Here is a 20,709-nt window from a genome sequence, read left to right as displayed (position 1 = left end):
TGTTTACTGAAAAGATGATCCGCGCAAGTCACAGAGACACACATGAATTCATGATGCCTCCTCATCCTCATCATGAATATTCCCAAAAAGGCTCTTCCCTGATCTGTGGGAGATTCTTTTCTTTTTGGTACAAGCGAGGACCCCCTTCCCTTATTCAGAGTCCCCCCTAAATCCACCCATTCACTGCCTATAGGCCCTGATCTCCACATGAAATGATACCCCTCTTTCTCCTCCACTCTCGCGCCTTTAAGCGCCCATATGCCAGGCAGCGAGGAGGCTGGGAAAGCCCATAATTGATCAGTAAGTCTTGGCTGAAAAAGTGTGACCAAGGTCAGCCCCCCACGAAGCACGCAAGAGTGGCTTAATATACAGATTTATTGGGAAATGTAATGGAAGTTCTGCAGAGCAAACACTGGAATATTTGTGAACGTATTAAAAAAAACAATTCTCATATTGTAGAAATTGGGAAATAAGTACAAAAACTGTACTAACAATTAAAAAGCTTGCTCTATTTTCCAGTAAATACAGGATTCATATTCTTGGATTGATTTAATTTTTGTCAGACTGACTATAAAAAATATATACAACAGTAATTAACAAAAGTTACATGAAAAAAAATCTAAAAATCTGACATTTAAAATCGACTGTTATAAAATTGTCACAGCAGCAAGTGTCTCAATGATTCATGTTGATTAATTTAAATGCATTAATTAATCAAAACATCAGCTATGCACAGTACCTTCCTAGTGTTAAATGGTGGAATTAATCAAACTTTCACACATTATCTTGAAAAAGACAGTCAAAAACTACAAACTATTTCTGATGCATTCAAGGAACAATGAAATGGTTCGTTCTGATACAGTTTCACACTCTCTTTCACACACAAACACACAGTGGCACTGGAATTACAATTTTTGTTTTTTAAAAAGGGACACAGTAATTTCTGCCTCTCTCTTCCACAGGAAGAATTTGAACCAAAGAAACTTTAAAAAAAGAAATGCAGCACTGGAATGTTTTCTGTCTGAGAAATATAACAGCACCAGTCACACTCATTGCCTTAATAGATGCAAGTGTCTCTTGTTTCTTTGAATTTGTAAGATGTATCACTATTTTACAATTATTATGTTATAGCAGCAGCTAATGGAAGTGAATAAATGGAGCTGCATGATGAACGTGAGTGACAAAAAAACGCACCTTGTTGGATTTGGATATTTCAAAAAGTGGATCATAATCAAAACTTAAAACAACGGAATCTGACAAGTCCATATCAGTGTGTCATGTCGTAGCTGCATTTTGTAGGCCAGTGGTTAAGACAGCTAAAGACATTTTACAAAACATATTTACTGGTTTGTTTTTGCTGAGAGCTAAACGAGAAGATTAAAAGCACCTTCTTAGCTGAGGCTGGAAAGAGTAAAACAGCTGCAGTACATCCTCCTACCACCACATTATGTAGTAGGGATGTCCTTAAGAAGTTTGACTTATTTAATCTGATGCCATTTTCCCATAAGATACACATTTCAAGTACATTAAAGCCATTAAAGTCAATCCAGTGTATTCACTTGACAACTGAGCAGCTCCGCTTTGCATTAAGAGGAAAATATATTTCTGCATTCAGGCTGTTCTTTGTCGTTACGCAGGGAGTCATAAATCTTGTTGTAAAGGACACTCTGAAATGAGGGGACGGTGTACTGTGGCTCCAAGAGAAGATGGAAACTGTGTTATCTATATGCGTGACAGGAAGTGTAATGTAGATTAGCTGCAGTACATCAATGTTCCACCAGATTGAATGTATTGCTGTTTTTTTTGGTGCCATTTTTGGCTTTATTGGACAGATTAGTGAAGAGGAAGACAGGAAAGTAGGGAGAAGAATACGGAGGAAGACATGCAGCAAAGGGCCATGAGCAGGAATCAAATCCAGGCCGCTGCGTCAAGGACTATAACCCCTGTTCATCCTGATTGTCTCTAAGCGCCCCGTATTGCTGTTTAATACTGAATTTATTCAAACTATTAGCAGTTCAGTGTTGGCAAGCAGAAATGACTGTGGGAGTTTAGGTGGCAAAGGGCACCATGACAGAGGCCTTTATGATGCTTAATGTCCTCCAACCAAAGCTAAAGTTTTTGTTCCACTTGTTGCACTACAGCTTGTGCTCCCCCTTCCCTCCCCCTAGCTGCTGTATAGAAGTACTGGGCTGAGATTTGTGTCTATGCTGATCACTTAACAAATGCCATAACAGGCCCCAATCTATCACATCAGCCCAGGACATCCCCACTACGTAGCATGTCAAAAAAAGATCTGCTACGTCCCTAAACACAGTACATCAAATGCAGCATCCTAAAAACATCCAGCGTGCTTTTCTGGACATTCTGACTCACTATTCTCTGTGGAGTGAAAAACGTGTCACAACGAGACTGATTCACACAGACTGCAACGAACATAAGAAGAGTGTTTAAGCCACAACGTTACGGTTAAGTAGTATGTCTCAGCTGTATTGTATGCATACTGCAAACAACAGTACGTGTTTTGTAAGGGCAGCTGCAGTATGCTTTGAAATTAAAAACAAGTATGAGATTTGGAATGCTGGGCTAATCTACAATCTAATCATCATCATGAAGCGATTAATTATGGCACCTTAGCGAGTGAACCCTAGATGTTGTTTTGTTTTACCTTTGCACAGAGACGGTCTAGCTGGTTCTCCCTGTGTCCAGCTCTGGTACCAAGTTAAATTAACCGGCTCAAGTATCTAACTTTCAGCAACAAAGCAAACAATTGCATGTTCCACAGTGATGAACTACTCCTTTAGCAATCCTGTGGCTGAATTTCAGCAGCTTGATAGAACAGTACAGCTAAGATCCGACTGAAGGGTGTTCGTCTGTTTTGATGAAGTGAATCGAAAATAAAGAGGACTTTGTGTGTGAAATGTTCACAGTGTCAGTCAGGTGGTAGAGTAGGAGGCCTCCTCTTTATGAAGGCTGTCTTACTGGAATCCAGCAGCCTCTGAATGCATCATCAGTCACATCAGATGTCAACTCAACATACGAGCTTACTGGGAATCCAGGTTCAGTCTGTGCTGTGCTTTGGTCGGCAGTCATGTAAGGCTCAGAGAGGTGGGAGTGCTGGTGTAGGTGACTGTGGACGGCTTAGGAGGCCAGTCGGTGTCTTCCTGCAGCTCCAGAGCCAGATGCCTGTAGCGCACTCTGGGTGGCTTGTTTCTCCGACAGAACAGCCAGGTGAGGAAGGGCCTGCCCCAGCGGTCAATGGTCGTCTGAGAAGAGTATGAAAATGAATAAGAAATAATTGGTTAGTGAGCCACATCATAGATTTTATAACCCCTCTCTGATAAATGGATACAAAAAGTCTTTTCAGGACATGATTTAGTTTTGTTAACTATTTTTAGGTGAGTAGCGTTAATTCACTTTAACTTTCTGACACCCAAAATCTACCAGCGAGCTTGAAAGGCATGTCATCTTAAGGAATGATCAACATTACACCATCAGACTCAGAAACGAGGTGTTGCATTTGGAAACTTGGATTTTAAACTCGCTGACAGTCCATAAGTGTAGCATGTCATGGAAAACTAACCAAAAAGTTATGGCATTTCATTAAAATCACTTTACTCTAGATGTCTCATTTTAAAATTTATATTAACGACATTCTGTTTAAAAAAAAAAGGAGAAAACAACATTACTTGGTGCATCCATGAAGCTATTACTGACTGAGCTGTAACCACCAGTGATGTGATTAAAAAAATAGATATTTTTTTCAACTTCAACTCAACTTCAGCTTTATTGTCATCCAGCAATGCACATAGTACACAGCTAAGCAAAATGGCATTCCTCAGATTCATTCTTAGTGCAGAAATAAAAAGCTAATAATGAACATAAGGTAAAAATTAATATAAGATAAATTAAAAAGACTTAACTACAGGTTGTGTTTACACAGAACAAAGAGGGGACAAGAATGGAAACAACATAAAAATTTAAAAAGTAAAATGCCTATAGTGTGTGGAACTACCTTTTTTGTTGTAATTCTTAATTGTATTTTTAAAAACATTTGTGTAATATAAATAAACAGCTAAAGAAATTCAGCGTAGCGTTTCTTCTCTTATTTGATGATTTTTGGTGTTATAACAGTTCAATATTGCACAGAAGACATTTTGAGTTTCCTCTCCTAGTCATGGTTGTGCTGTTTCCATAGGGGTGTATGTCTTTATTTCGCAGTGGAAAATTAGCAACAAAAAAATAAAAAAATGACAGGAGCAATAAATACCTACAAACTGCTTGGGCTTCAGAGAGTTACAGGAAAATGTACTATTGTTTGTTAGTTTGAAGTGGATGAGGGTTAATTTTGAACTCCAGTGATGATGTTGGTGTATTGTAGCTGCATTTAAGATACATTTAACATGCAGAGCACATTTATGATAAATGTGCAGTAAGTTTTTACACCACTGAGGACGAATGGACGGAAAGATGACACGAAGAAAAATGAAAATGGCTTATCAGATATACTCTCAGCACAATTACTGTAAAAAAGTGCAATGAACTGATTTATATACATAAATGTTTATATTTCCTTGCTTTTATGCTTGTGTAACAGTCCGTTTCATTGACAGATTATGATATAGACCGTAGCAAAACATGCAAAGAAGCAGGAGAATCAGAGTTAAAGACAATGCGTCACCCTCTAGACATGAGACTAGACAAAACAAAGTGTAGTCAAAAGCTTCCCAACCTGCGGCGTGTCGGCTGAGGCGGACTCTGCGGGGCGATTTGCCCCCTCATTGCCTCTGAAAACTAGCCTCCACAAGATGATGTCAAGGATCAAAATCTATGAGAGATTTCAGGGGGAACTCGAGAATCAGTTGATCATGAAGATTGAGTTGCAGCCGCAGAAGCACACAAAGGCAAAAACTAAAAAAAAGCTGGAACGTGAAATTTAAAAACATGATTGATCGATTTCATTAATTAGGAAGCGATGTGCCACTGGACACTGATTCAGTCAAAATCAATGCATGCAAATCACACTGTACAAACTGAGAAAGTAGATCAATGAGAGAAGAGATGTAAGATGCGATGTTTGTAAAGTTTACCTCGAACAGGAAAGACACCAGCGCGTTAACGATGACTATGACGACCACAGTAACACGCCAGTCATGAGGAACACACACGAGCTGAGGGGAGGCAGAGAAGCAGCATGAACAACACTTTACCATCACTGCTGCAGCTTCTCTCACATATTTACACTTTCTCATAGAGTTTTGGACCTTTGACTCATTCAAATCCAAAACCTGGGGCTGAGTTACAGAATTTAAAGGCAGCAGCATAACAGCATCATCCAGACAAAATGGGAAAAACACAGTTCACCTCCAGGAAGCTGTCGATGGCAGGAATCGGATACAGCATGATGAAGAAGAGGAAAAAATACATGACCAGGCAGTACAGCATGAATGACCCTGAGGAAATAAAAATACAGACATTTACAGAGTTATTTCCTGTATAAGAGACAAGATTAGTGTCTGTAGAGGTTGGAACTGTAGAAAGTTGTGCGTCATTCATGTACTGAGTAAGAAAAGGAATGAATGCATTCAGTAAAAAGGCAATAACTAACATTAACTGTTAAACTCCAAGAAATTTACCATTGGCTTTCTATCGTTTTTTTTACACTATATCCCTTCACTATTGAATTTTAATGTTTTTTCGTTATAATATAGAATTCCACAGTTAATCCTGTAAGACTCAAATACAGAAAAAATAATTAAAAAAGAAACAAAAAATGTACAAACACACACACACACACACATATATACAAAAATACAAATAAAACTATTTTATTTTTATGTATTTATTTTTTGCTATTTTTTCTATTTTTGGGCTTATATAAACCCAAACAAATTCCAAAATGAACAAAAAATTTAAAATTAGCAACCGAGCAAAAATTATATCATACATTCATACGATAGAAAATAATAATAAAAAAAGCTGATATTGTATTTTTTCCAACAGTGGGTTTTACAGGGTTAAAAATGTTCCTAAAAAATTCTAACTCACTTTGTCGTGGCACCAACCCGACATCACACACATTACACAGACAACGCTTCAGTTCTTTAACAGCACTAAATACGTCTTACAGTTCTTGTAGCTCGGCTGTCTGAAGGGTTTCCCTTTAGAGAAGATGATGGCTACAGCCAAATACTGGAAGCAGGAGACGTAGAAGAGGGTGGTGTTCTCATAGTTCTTGATGTTTTTATGGTCATGAGGGATTGTTTCATTGACGCTGGGAGAGGGACTGGAAACATTGCAGGCGCTGCAGGAGAAGAGGACAATGCAGAAAACAAATATGAAATTCTACTTCTATAAGAATCGACAGCATACAACAAAACTGAGCATATCACACTTAAGTCGAATGGTTAAAAAATGCATCACCTTAGAGTAATCACATTATTACAGCATATTAAAAAGGCCCCACAGCAGGAACTCAATGCAACAAAAGTCATCTTTCATCACTGAGATTGTCTACCTTTATTTTGAATGACAGCGTCAATCCTCTACCATGGGGGATATCAGTATTACGCCAATTTGTGGAAAGACGTTCTGCTTCTTTGCCATTTTTTCAGCTGTTCTTTACTGAAGAGGTAGTGCTGCTTTGCTCCTCTCTTCAAAATACCCCAAAGCTGTTAGGTTCAAGTCTTGGTCTGGTCATAGTTTTCACTTTTACTTCTTTAGAAAGTCTTGTTTGATTTTGGCAGTGTGCTCTGGATTGCTATCATGCCATAATATTCCTCTTCTGTCAAACTTCTGCAGACTGAGAGTCATCTTGTCATGAAGCATTTTGATACATGCACAGACAATGATGGTGTCTTCTCTAAAGGTCATGTCCACAACAACATTTCCACTCATGCAGCCTCATATCATCACACTCCCACCTCCATGCTTCACTATCAGGACGATGCACAATAATGGTGCGCCAACACTTCTGGTGTACACTGAAGAAATAAATCAGTTAAATGCAACCAAAAAGCATAAAAGTGTAAGGCTCATGCACTGCACTTTCTACTAATTCTTTTTTCTTTAACTCTGGCTTCACTGATTTATAATCCAGAGAGCAGCTGAATGAAGAGATTGAATATTTTTTAGATTACAGCTTTGCATACAGTTCGTATAATGTGTAATCTACCAATATACAGCTTCAGACTGTCTGAGTTAACACAAATTTCAGATTTTCTCAAAGTGCAAAAGGCACTGAGGAACTACAGATGAGCCCAAAACCATCACTGTTGACAAAACAGCATTTTCAGAACACGTCTTTACCAGTCGGTTATTTCACAACGCATCACTAATTCAGCTCACACTAAGGTGAACGTGGAGAGAACACACGTTACTTACTCTGACTGAGGTGTCCATATTTCATACCAGCTCTGCTCTTTAACCAGGAGGAAAGCCAGGACCTGGAAGGCCAAGCAGGTGAGGATCTGGGTCAGGACTGAGAAGAGCAGCGGACCAGAGATCAGACTGGACGGGGGGCGACGCAAGACCAGCTCCTTCCACGCTGGATTCAGACTCACTGAAGACAGAAAAATGACAAACCTGTGAATTGCCTGACAGTAACTGTCTGTTAAATAAACTATCTGAACTTACAATAATGACCGAAAACAGTTGTTGAATTAAAAAAAAAAAAAAAAAAAAAACACGCTGCTCACTTGTAAAGACAGTGATGAGAATGATGGCGATGTCAATGAAGAGGAACTGGAAGTCTCCCAAATTGCTGAGAATCTAGAATATCAGAAAAGATAAAGTCACACAGCAGCAACAGCACAATAACGGATCTACCATCTGCACATCTGGAACATTTACTGACTTCAACGCAAATGTAAATTCCCATTTCACGCTACAGTTTAGTCAGAATATCATTAGCTGCCCTCAGACATGCACTCTTTTCTGATAATTTGATGGGAACTGAACGTGTCTGAATGAGCGCTCTGTTAAACTTGTGACCACAAGCTACATTGTGGCTACACTAAACCTAGAAACATTAATGTATCACTTTCAACGTGGCATGAGTCTGAACTACATGCCGCCACATTAGCACATAGGCACAAATGAACGAAGTATTTTGAGTTGCGTGAAAAGATTTGGGGAAGACTTTTCCCACGTTTTAGCTCCAATATTGGTCCAAAATCACCCTAAAAGACACACTTGCCACCGACCGCTACCACAAAACAGCTTTCGCTCAATTTTGTCCTACAATTCCACATGTACGACCAAATGAAATGTCCATGTAGATTCAACTTTGCTGCAGTGAAGACAATCAACCGGTCAGATTCATGAGGCTTTCCCAGTAGCGAATGTAATCTGGGTTTTGGGAGTTTATCCTCTGAGCTTAACATACCTGCAGCATCAGACAGCAATAGGATCCATGTGAGAGTGGCACACATTTATGCATTTAGCTGTAACCTGATTAATTACTTGCACCTATAAATTGTCTCCAATATGGTTTTCACCTCACAGGTGTGTCTTGTCAAGATTCATTTGCGGAATTTCTTGCCTTCTTAATGGGGTTGGGACCATCAGTTGTGTTGTGCAGAAGTTTTGTGGGTACACAGTTGAGCCCTACTTGACAACTGTTAGAATCAATATTATGGCAAGAACCAATCAGCTAAGTAAAGAGAAACAACAGTCCATCATTACTTTAAGAATGGAAGGTCAGTCAGTCCGGAAAAATCACAAAAACTTTGAATGTAACCCCAAGTGCAGTTGCAAAAACCATCAAGCGCTACGATCAAACTGTTTCAGGACTACCCCAGGAAAGGAAGACCAACAGTCACCTCTGCTGCTGAGGAGAAGTTCATCTGAGTCACCAGCCTCAGAAATCACAAGTTAACAGCAGCTCAGATTAGAGTCCAGATAAATGCCACACAGAGTTCTAGTAGCAGACACATCTCTACATAAACTGTTCAGAGGAGACTGAACAATCAGGCCTTTATGGTTAAACAGCTGCTAAAAAATCCCTACTAAGAAAAAGCAACAAGCAGAAGAGATTTGTTTGGGCCAAGAAACACAAGGAACGGACATTAGAGCAGTGGAAATCTGTGCTTTGGTCTGATGAGTCCAAATTTGAGATCTTTGGTGTCTTTATGTGATGCAGAAAAGGTGAACAGATGGAGTCTACATGCATGGTTCCCACTGTGAAGCATGGAGGAGGAGGTGTGATGGTGTGGGGGTTCTTTGCTGGTTATGCTGTTGGAGATTTACTCAAAATTGGAGGCACACTGAACCAGCATGGCTACCATAGAATCCTGCAGAGACATGCCATCCCATCCGGTTTGTGTTTAGTTGGACCATCATTTATTATTCAACATGACAAGGACTCCAAACACACCTCCAGATGTGTAAAGGCTATTTGACCAAGAAGGAGATGATGGAGTGCTGTCAGATGACCTGGCCTCCACAGTCATCAGAACTGAACTCAACCCAGATGGTTCGGGATGAGATGGACCAGAGTGAAGGGAAAAGGGCCAACAAGTGCTCAGCATCTCTGGGAGCTCCTTCAAGACCGCTGGAAAACCATTTCAGGTTCTACCTCATGAAGCTCACTGAGAGAATACCAAGAGTGTGCAAAAACAGTAATCAAAGCAAAGGATGGCTATTTTGAAGAACCTAAAATATAAAACGTATTTGGACTTGTTTCACATTTTTTTGTTTCCTCCATAATTCCATCTGTGTTCGTTCATAGTTTTGATGCCTTCAGTGAGAATCAGTCATGAGGAGGTGTGTCCAACGATTGATTGGTAGTGTACATCTGAATGGCAGAATGCCGTCACTTTAACAAATTCATGAAACTCACTGATTTTCTTCAATTCACACATCTTTTCAAACACACAACTTTTATCATCTCAGCAGCTCTTGGATCTTCTGAAACCAACATGAAAACATAAACCCTCACAACAAATGCTCTTTTTCAACATTTTTATTCAAAATTTTATCTCCTTTGTAAATATTTTTTACTCAAATGACTCAGCGATTTTACCTGCAGGTCACAAAAACAAAAATTTGGAAGGAAGTTTTAGATTTATATTCACCGAGTAGAGCAGGGTGACGCTGAGGTACTGGATGATGCTGCAGAGAGCCATGAACTTGAAGACGCAGAACGATGTTATGAGGGCGGCTCGGCCTTCCCTTTGGAAAGAAGACAAATGGAGCTCAAGTCTAAGATAAATATTCCCTTTTTTTCAGGCTAGAATCATTCTTAAACGATCAGTTAGTGACAGTAAACTGACTATCTTTGCAGCCCTCCTGATTAAACTGCTATGAAAAGGAGATGCATAAAGCGAGAGAAGAATGAGTAACACCAGTCTTGTGATTTCTTTATTTCCTCTTTGTAGAGGACTAATAACTGTACCTGATGAGGTTGGGAACACAGGAGATGTTTGAGGTGGATGAGGTGAAGGGTGAAGCAACTGAGGCCTCCAGCTCAGACAGAGAAATCCCACTGTGAGCTCTCTTCAGAGCCTGAGAGAAAGACGGATTAGTTAATTAACACGACTCACTTTGCTTTAACAGTGTTACTCAAACTTTATTGTGCTGCAACTCTGACTGAGTAATGTTCTTTAATGCTACATTTCAGGAAAGAAATTGTACTTTTCAAGCTTCCAAAACACACATTAAGACACAAATAAATATGAGATTAAACTTGACAACAAAAGCACAAACAGCATTTTTAAATTCTACTTGCAGGTCAGTGCATTCATTATTTAGACATCTTAATGATGCTGAAAGTCCATCTCCACTCACCGATTAAAAATCTAAACCCTGTGATGTGCCATTTCGCTAAAAAAAAACATCAAATCTGAACCTATAATCATATTTCATTAAGATCAATTTATTTTACATTTCATTTAAAAACTTGTCAAAAATAAAGCATTTGCAGTAACAATATTCTATAAAATAAACAGCAAAGAAGCAATAAAACCATATTGCATGACTTAACCACAAGATTATTGCTAAGTTTATCCATTTTTTAAGCTTTACAAAGACCATCTATGCTAAACGTGCAGTACGTTTCATACGACTGAGGACGTGTTGATGAAAAATGTCATTAATAGAAATGGAAGCTGTCAAACTGGTGGACTCATGAAATGAGCCAAAGTTGTTCTGATTCTCAGCACAAACCTACTGCTTTTAGTTAACATTACTTTAACAGTTTGTAATTAAATTATTAAATAAGCTATCATTTAATTATTTAAACTTACTATTAATTGATAATTTATTTTTTGCACAGCTTATCCTCACCATGTCTGTTCTTACTTTTCCTCCCAATGGCCTTTTCCTAATCTACATCTCAATGAAAACAATCTTTAAAGTACTGAATAATGATGTAACACCAGCGCTGACAAATTTAGCTGCTTCTGAAACGTGTGCAGCAGAGACACAGGAATTGTACTGGGGTCAATATATAACTGTGGGACTTTTTGGAACATAGTTCACATTTTTGCTGTTTTCAGGCCTAAAATCAACATGGCTGCCTATAACCAAACACCACATGGCATTTTTAGAGAAAGATTCTTCTAAATATCATAAACACAATTGAGTAAAATTGGAAATGAAAGTTATTTATGAAGATATCTTAGTAAACCTGTTAACTGCCATAAATCCACACTTCACTCACACACTACTTTATATTAAATAACTCAGAAAGCCTTGGAGTCTTTCAGTCTTTTCTTCAGGAGGAAATGACATCATGTGGAGCAGGTCATGTGATCTGGAATCAACACACTTCCTTGAGAGGTGTTTTTGTAACGGGGAACTTAGTTGAAAGTGATTTCTCGGATGCAGATACAATTAGTAGTTTTCCATAATTGCCAAAAAAACCCCATCTGTCCTGATTATCTCAACTTCATAAAAAGAACACAATCAAATCAATTTTTGAATAAGCTCACTTTATTATTGTTTAGCCAATTAGAAGGTGATTGTTATTAAATATGGACGGTTATTTAGTTGACATTTTAGTGATATCCAGTCATTTTTTATTAATAAGTGATTGTTTCCATAATAAATAATTCTGGAATTTGTAAAGACATGATCATAATGAACATAAAAAGCACTATTTTTTTTAAACTTTTCATAAAAATGTAGGCAAGATACATCCCATGGACTTCAACAGTCCCTGATTTATATATATTGACCCACTGGGTGAGGCGCTCTCAGTGTGGATGGGGGGAGGAGAGTGAGGTGGGATTAACTCAGCATCGTGTTGGACTGTCAGCTAAAGGCGACGGTGGCATCATCCGTCAGCCTAAAACTAATTATCACCACTACAACACACTCGCACAGGCGTTTTTAAACTATGACCTCGACTTTTCGGATCACGGTGTCCATTAAGATATTAGCCTACAAACTGTTTGACAAATGTGGGGCCAGATTGGCATGAAATGTAATTTTTACATCTGTTGGCTGACAATAAGCCCATTTCCACTGATACCATCATCTTAATAGCAGAAAAAAAAGACAGAGAAATGAAGAAAACTGTACTGAAAACAAAACATCATCACAAAGAAGTGTAAAGATTTGTGCGTTTTCATGAATCTAACTCATACTTACTCCACAGTCATTCGCTCCATCACCACACATCCCAACAATGTAACTGGAAGAGAAACACAATGGATCAAAGTTCTATTTACCTGTGAATGTCATAGAAAATTAAACTTAAAGCCCCAACATAAACAAGTCTCACTCGATGCCCTGCAGGACTTCCACCAGCTGAGTCTTCTGCTCCGGAGACATTCGAGCAAACACAGTAGCTTTCAACACGAGCTGCAGCGCCCCCGTGTGGGGAGACAAACAAGTACAGCAACAGTGAGCATAAAACCAGGACTCCAGCAATACAGACACCAACCTAAACTATAATTAATAAAGAGCCTGTACCTTCTGGACCAGCTGAGGAAAGTGCTCAGTGATAACAGCAAAGGCTTTCCCACTGACAGCGAAGTGGTAACTTTGCTCCGGCTGGGAAACTTGATCGTCGTACATTATGTCCTCCAGGTTTATCTCCACAGTCTGCAAGAGAGAGGATGAGTCAGGAGTAATTCAGTTCAATTCAATTTTATTTATATCGCGCCAATTACAGTTGAAATTGTCTCAAGATGCTTTACAGAACCCACATGCCAGAACCGAGTAAACCGGAACGGAGTCAGGAAAAAAAAAAAAAAAAAACCCAGAAAACTGACCAAAAGTACCAACTTTCACCAGTGACAAAAAAGCACTTGAGCTGATGTAGAAGATTTAGCCTGACAAGTGTTCTTTTTAGTCTGTTTTTGACCCTTTTCTGCTCTTATCTGACAGATTCATCCTGTAACTGATAAATGTATGTAGAGATCCATCAGTTTAATTTTCTTCCACTTATTAGAGGTCAGATGGAGGTGGCAGCAGGCGAAGCGGGACCTTTATTTTCCAACTCCTCCTGGAGTATCCCAAAGCGTTCCCAGGCCTGATGAGATATGTAAGCCCTAGAGCAACTTCTTGGTCGACCTCAAGATCTCCTCCCGGTTGTACAACGTCCATCGGAAAACACCCAGAAGGAAGAATCAGATGCCTGAACCACCTAAACTAGCTGCTTCGGATGAAAAATAACAGAGACTCTTCTCTGAGCTCCCTCTAAGCTCCTCACCCTATATGTACGGCTAAGCTAAGCTAACCGGAAACTCATCTTTTCCCACTTGTATCGATAGTTGAATTCGCAGAGTCACTACCCAGAGCTCATGATCATAGGTGAGGGTGAAAACATTGACACATGTAAACCAGTAGCTTTGCCTTCTGGCTCTCCAATAATCCAGTGCATCTTCTGCATCAGTCCATCCCTCCTTCCCAAGCTTTACCATCAATCATCAAAAGATAAAGCGATACTTAAAGTGTTGTTACCTCACCAAGAAATACAACGATTGGCGTACATTTGTCTGTTAGCAACATTACTCAAAAACGGAATAACAGATTTGGATGTAATTTTTAGGGAAGGTCAAAAATGACACAGGGACCAAGTGATTAGATTTTGGCAGTGATGCAGCTTATAGTCAGGATTTGTTGAAGATTTTCGTATCATCGCGAGATAGCGGCACTGTAACTATGACAACAAGTGACTGTTGACCATCACATGATTGTGATCCTACTACAAATCCAAAGCTGCAGACTTTTTTGAGACTTATCCGTCGGAAATGACGCAAGGAACAGGTGATTAAATTGTCGGGGTGTTTCCGAGTCCCATCATTTCCTGCCACCCGCTACATATTTAGGTCACGTGATTCGGTATCCGTACGTAACATACAGCTGCGCTCAGCTCTAGGTCATTTTGTTCGTTGCTACATCTGCCCTCTCTGAGTGCTCTTCTTGTTTTATTCTGTTTTTCTATTCGATGTTAACTTGAAGCACAAATAATTGCAGAGAGACGCCAGAACATGTTACAGTGCTTGAACAGGACTGGGAACACTGCCTTAAGCCAGCTTTAACCACAGATGGGAACGGTCACACCCTGTCATGCTCAGCTCAATTGATATGCTGAGTTTAGACTTCTTCCAAGCCAACATCATGGGTTACAAGTATTTTGTCCAGTGACAAGGCGCTATTCAGAACTCAGTGGCTTTGAGGCTTCACCTGATTGTCTTTTACGCTGTGAGTGGGCGCCTCAGTGTAATGCCATGTGATGCTGGCAGGGTGGAAGTCTTTGGGAGGCAGAGCGTCTGCTATGATGACCTTCTCATGTGGGAGAACCATCCCACAGTCTCTGGCCACTGATATGGCGGTCAGCATGTTGTCACCTAACAGACGAGGAGATGAAGGAAAATGAGGACGACAAAAACAAACGATTTCAGCCACTAGTAAGAGAAGTAAGTGAGCCGCTACCTGTGACCATCAAAGTGCGGATGTTGGCGTGTCGTAGTTCACATAAAATACCAGCAGTCTCCTCTTTTATTTTGTTCTGCATGATGATCAGACCAAGGAACTCCATGTTGGTTTCTAGCACGTCCCTGCAAGACACAAATCACGCATTTCTTCCTGATTATATACATAAAAAATGAACGGTATTAATTGCGATTCATTGAAATTAATCCCCAGCAACCCTGTGATTAATCCGATTGAAATTTTAAATCGTCTGACAGCACTGCATAAAAGTTTTATTTACAGATTCAGTTTTCAGAGAGTCAATATAACATAATGAACAATCACGCTGAATGAATCACACTTTCAGTTCATTCTTCTGACATTCTGTTAAACCTCCTTGTCAACTTCTACCACTGTTATTTTCTGATTTTCCACATTTAGCGGAATGACAGCAAACCCCTAAAAGCGTGTTGCTTGCATTCGAGTTGCCCTGTGACCTCGTAAATCAGACGAGATAAGCTACCAACGCCAGCTCTGATCAACACCACGGAGCTCATTTCAAAGTGAACCAAATCATTTTTCTGCACTGGGATAATTTCAGGCTACTGTGGGGGAAACATTTCACTTTCTCATGCTTCTTCCCCTGCGTGTCATTTTGGATGCACAGCAGTGACTCCAGCTTGTAGTTTGCTTTCTGAGGCTATAAAGTATTGCTCATGTTTGAGATTACAGGAACATTTTCTGGTGTGCCGCGGCAACACTGTAAATATTTGAACATTATGCCATCTGAGCTGTTTGTCTAGTTATCTGTGGAACCAAGTCTACCAGTCACGGACGAAAGTGTTGGCACCAATGCAATTTTTCCAGAAAATACACCATTTCTCCCAGAAAAGGTTGCAATTACAAATGTTTTCTGTGTTAATTTCCTTGATGTGCATTGGAAAAACCCAAAAAAAGCAGAGGAAAAATGCCAAAATTGACAGAATTTTACACAAAACCCAAAAAATGGGTCGGACAAAATTCTCAGTTGAGGGTGCCAACAATTTTGTCAAGTCCATTTTTTAAATTTTGTGTAAAATTCTGTCAATTTTGGCTTTTTTTCCTTCTGCCTTTCTGTGTTTTTCCAATGTACAGCAAGGAAATAAACACGGGGATACCAAAAACATTTGAAATTGCAACAATTTCTGGGAGAAATTGTGTATTTTCTGGAAAAATTCCAGGGGTGCCAATACCTTCGTCCATGACTGTATGTCAGCAGAGGTGGATTTTTAGCACAGTCACAGTGTGTTAGGGTGAGAGTAGCTGCATGTACTGTCGCTGTGTTATTTGTGGATGGAGACGTACCTGCTGAGGTTCTGGACTTTGTGCCAGGAGAGTTTGGACTCCAGCTGTCGATGTGCCAGCGCAATGACCCTGAAGCCCTGCCGAGTGTAGCTCTCCAGAGTTTCTGTAAAATTCTGTGGGACTGAAGGAAGGACAGAACCATGTCAGTCTGGCCTCATTATATGAGCACACATCGGTCGTACTTAGAGACGTTAGTTTAGTTTACTGTCAGTTACTCAGTGAATCTTCACAGAGACATTAAATAAAATTTAAAAAAAATCTATGCCAAACGTTCCACATAGAGACAAAGTGTCTGACCTGTGTGCTGTTTGCAGAGGCTGGTCACAACCTCTGGCGCCCCTTTCAAAAACGCCTCCATGTGTTTTTCCCCCAACCTCCTGACCACCACGCTCATCCTCTGCAGCTCCGATGAGAAGGGAAACTGACGCACGATGCCGATCTCACAGGACTGAGGGGCAGAAGATTCGTGCTGCACATAAAACGAGTCCAGTCGTTTAAAATCCGCTGATTTTTCACCACAAATATACAGAGAATCGCTCTCCAGAAATTTCCCCACATTTCCAGTCTTTGCCAAACTGACAGTTAAGATAGAACAGATAGTGTAACTGTCATTTGCCTATTAATTTAGACTTTTGAGGTCAAGCTGCACCGTGTAAAGGATTTTAAACATGCGATGAAGCATTATCACATGAGACACGAGCAAATGCGGAACTGTCAAATGAGGACAAGGGCATGAATTGTAAAATAACTGAGATGACAGATAAAACCCTGAACCAGACAGGCTGCAAAAGTAGAGCATGTGGCCATTAAATAACGAGAACACAAGAATAAACCACTTGGAAAGGACTGATCAATGGACGAACATAAACAACTCCTGAAAGTTCAATCTGTTCCAATCAAATTAAACTGAATTTCAACATTAGACTCAATATTGAACAGCAACATCTCATACATCATGAATTACAGGCTTGCTTGATTTGGTAGTTGTTTAGTTCAGATGTGTGACTTTGATTTGAAATCAGTAAATGTATCACTCTTCGATCAAAGTGTTACTAAAGTGATTATTTCAAAATCAAGTTTCACTGAAAAAAAGATTTCTTACTGTTAGCTCAGAAAGCTCCTGGACAATAGGGTTAAGATGATATTTTAAGTCAGAAAACTGGCAGGTCAACATGTATTTGTTTATAGCTATAAACAAGCTGATCCCAGATAAAGGCAAAGTGGTCATACCATGTTCTGAGTCAGTGGATTGTTTTGATTGGCTTCATGGGTGAAGTTCTTCGGAGGTCGTACAACTGTGGGCATTATGGGGTTGTGGAGTGCGGTTTCTTCTTCTGTGGGCTCTTCTAGGACCTAAACAGAAGCATTATACAATCATATTAATGTCTTGAGCTTACGGACTCCATCAAGGTAACCCTGGTGTGGCAAAAAATGTTTTTTAAAAATCATTCTGGTTAGAGCTTCCAGTCTTCCCAGGTAAATAAGATTATTTATTGAAACACCTTATTTTACCCCCTTTAAATGAACCTGTTGGTCACACACCTGTCTGAGTTGACTAAATGGGGACACATCTACAGATACATGAGAAACGATTAGGGAAACTCTGGTAAACAGAAGCACCGACTGATAGTCTGCATGTGAGGCATTTAGGGGACATCTGTAAACTGCAGCTTTAAAAAAAAACCTGGCTGACACTCTCACCCTCTAAACTGCATGAAACTCTACATCTGTCACGATATCGCATCCACCACCTAGTAAATATTGAGATGTGACAAAACAGCCAACATTTTGCATTGCATGTATTGCATAGAGAAAAAAATGTAGACTAATCTAACCTCATATAATCTTTACTGTATATATATTACATATATACACTAAAAGTTCAAAAGTTTAGGGTCTCCCAGGCAATTTCATGTTTTCCATGAAAACTCACACTTTTATTCATATGCTAACATAATTGCACAAGGATTTTCTAATCATCAATGAGCCTTTCAACACCATTAGCTAACACAATGTAGCATTAGAACACAGGAGTGATGGTTGCTGGAAATGTTCCTCTGTACCCCTATGGAGATATTCCATTAAAAATCAACTGCTTCCAGCTAGAATAGTCATATACCACATTAAAGAATGTCTAGATTTGATTTCTGATCAATTTAATGTCGTCTTGATTGAAAAAAAATGCCTTTCTTTAAAAAATAAGGACATTTCTAAGTGATACCAAACTAGTGCAAATATAATTTGGCTATAATATACAGAGCAACTCCCATATCACCCTTAAGAAAAAAATGATTAAATGTACAAATCTATACCTGCACCAATATTCCTTTTTATCATCATTTACATAATGTGTTATGAAATTACTAACAAGTATGGAATTTGACAAAAAAAAGTAACATTTGTCAATTATGTATTAATTCTGTACATTTCTGGGTGCAAACAATGTACAGAGTTAGTCTGGGCTCCTGTTACGTGTCCATAATGAGTGATTTTAGCCACTTCAGCCAAGAAGATCTCGAGTAAATGGATGTAACGTTGCAGACTGATATCACTTCTAGTTGTGGTACCAACAATGTTAAACCTTGACAACGTTTTCTCACCCAGCCTGTGGCGCTGAACATCTTGAGGTCTAAAGGGTCTCCAGACAGCTCTCCTTCAATCTTAGTCAGTGAGTGGCAGGTTGCCATGCAGGCCACAAACATGGACTTCACCAGACCTTCTTTAGCTGCCTCAGACTCCGGCGGATGAAAGCTGTAACAGAGATGAAGATCAGACTTCACAATTAGACTCTTCATGACGACTACGAAAGAAGAAAATTTTCCACTGCGTTAAGTTGGCTGGCATGATGCTGTGCGAATCATGTGAACATTTAGAGATAAAAGACCATCCTGTTTTCACAATGACGGCACAGAAAAGCATAAGACTATTTAATAATTTCAGCAAAAAAACTTCTTGGATGCTCTGGAGTCTGTGAATGTGTTTCTTTATTCAGGGCTGTATAAATATAGGTTGCTGTAGGTCAAAGCAGGCACAATAACAGACCAGGATCAAACGGAAAAGTCGACTTTTTGCTAATCCAGAAAATTTAAACCGTGAAAAATGACGGTGTTTGATAACATTGATGCAAAAGTTCTATTTTAATCAAATGCAATACAATGACATATCGAAACACTTTCTCTTGCAGAATATTATCACTGTACTGGCGCCAAATATGATTCAACACCTCATGGCTACATAAGGATGAGTGTAAAGTGAACAAAGGTTAACTAATCTGCAGTAAAGTAAAGAAACTAACCGAGGGGAAATGTGAGTCAAACTGGCACAATATTAATACTGAGTAACAATAATAAATACACATACTGACACCAACCTTTCTCAGTGAATAAAGACAGAATTCCTCCTTTTATTGTAAATGTAGGGGCGTTTTTACCTTCATTTTTATAGTTATTGTGATGCATCGTACATGACTCTCTTGTAATGTATTGAGGCACAATTGTCATCGTGGGCAACATGTTTTGGCAGTAAAGTATCTGGAACCACTCGGTTATTCCCACACACGCTGCTCACTGATTTTCCAAAGAAACCAGCGACAAAAGTCAAAGTAAATATTGTCATTTTGCCTTCTCACACCAGCACGAACTTCTCAGAAATGAATAGGAAAAGAAAAAGAAAAAGCGCCCAAATATACAGAACACTAAAATCACAGTCTTAAGATTCTGAGAAATGTACAATGGATGCTGTTCTGTGATCATTCTGAAGAAACTGATCCTGACAGAGAGCAACAAGCCCAAAGATGCCCCGTCATACTTTACCTGCCATCTTCAACTCTCTGAACGCCCCACAGATCCAAACCATCCTCAGTGAGAGTCCCCGTCTGTGGGATGAAAAGAGAACGTCAACAGCAACTCGCACGAAGCTACCGATAAGGCATAGCATTAGACAAACGTAAAAGCAGGAAATCAAATCAAAGAAGGCTACTCTGGCAAAAAAAACAACAACAACAAAAAAACGATACCACAATGATTGCATTTATGGACTTAATTAATAAACAAATGTATGAATTACATGTTTACATCAGCCTTTTAATGCAGAAGATGGCAGAAAGTTGAGTAGATTTAGTAGCTATTTTTGGCATGAGTTAATTTATTTATCTAAATTATTATTTTAGAACCAGTACATATGCTTGTAAATTAAATACATGTCCCACTCTAATATAAGCTTGCATATACTGTATTTTTAGCTGAATAGAACGGAATGCATTTATGATTCTAAAAACACATTTCATTATCCATTATTGTGGCAAACTGTGTAGTGAAGGGCTAAAATAATAATGTGTGGGCTAAAACGCACAAGAATAATTCCCCACATGTTTACAATCACACAGGTATTAAAGTGTGAAATAACTGCAATAAAAGAGGAGTGCATTTCCTCCCTGGCAACTCCATATTCATTTGAAAAGCCTTGACAAGTTTCCCAAATTACTCCATCTCAGTTACAGCTTGT

The 20,709-nt window shown here is 39.2% G+C and overlaps 1 protein-coding gene across 4 annotated transcripts in view; it reads right to left on the bottom strand.

Annotated features, from left to right (window-relative positions):
- Nucleotides 1-357: 357 nt before the first annotated feature.
- LOC110964863 (polyamine-transporting ATPase 13A3-like) overlaps nt 358-20,709 on the bottom strand; it is a 34,592-nt gene continuing 14,240 nt past the window's right edge. For 2 of the 4 annotated variants that reach the window (XM_051953558.1, XM_051953560.1), the window contains 19 exons: nt 20,019-20,080; nt 18,807-18,957; nt 17,437-17,559; nt 16,504-16,675; nt 16,207-16,327; nt 14,884-15,008; nt 14,635-14,798; nt 12,916-13,047; nt 12,725-12,804; nt 12,592-12,634; nt 10,394-10,503; nt 10,074-10,170; nt 7,695-7,767; nt 7,381-7,558; nt 6,126-6,301; nt 5,362-5,450; nt 5,088-5,168; nt 4,730-4,825; nt 358-3,263 (listed from right to left, as the gene is read on the bottom strand). In XM_051953558.1, coding sequence (XP_051809518.1) covers nt 3,087-3,263; nt 4,730-4,825; nt 5,088-5,168; nt 5,362-5,450; nt 6,126-6,301; nt 7,381-7,558; nt 7,695-7,767; nt 10,074-10,170; nt 10,394-10,503; nt 12,592-12,634; nt 12,725-12,804; nt 12,916-13,047; nt 14,635-14,798; nt 14,884-15,008; nt 16,207-16,327; nt 16,504-16,675; nt 17,437-17,559; nt 18,807-18,957; nt 20,019-20,080 — 2,250 coding nt within the window. In that variant the 3' untranslated portion in view covers nt 358-3,086. The remainder of the gene's footprint in view (nt 3,264-4,729; nt 4,826-5,087; nt 5,169-5,361; nt 5,451-6,125; nt 6,302-7,380; nt 7,559-7,694; nt 7,768-10,073; nt 10,171-10,393; nt 10,504-12,591; nt 12,635-12,724; nt 12,805-12,915; nt 13,048-14,634; nt 14,799-14,883; nt 15,009-16,206; nt 16,328-16,503; nt 16,676-17,436; nt 17,560-18,806; nt 18,958-20,018; nt 20,081-20,709) is intronic. The other 2 variants (XM_051953559.1, XM_022213703.2) reach the window with 2 other exon arrangements.

This window comes from Acanthochromis polyacanthus, chromosome 9 (genome assembly GCF_021347895.1).
Source record: "Acanthochromis polyacanthus isolate Apoly-LR-REF ecotype Palm Island chromosome 9, KAUST_Apoly_ChrSc, whole genome shotgun sequence".
NCBI classification, from domain to species: Eukaryota; Metazoa; Chordata; class Actinopteri; family Pomacentridae; genus Acanthochromis; species Acanthochromis polyacanthus.
This window is presented reverse-complemented; position numbering and strand designations above follow the sequence as displayed.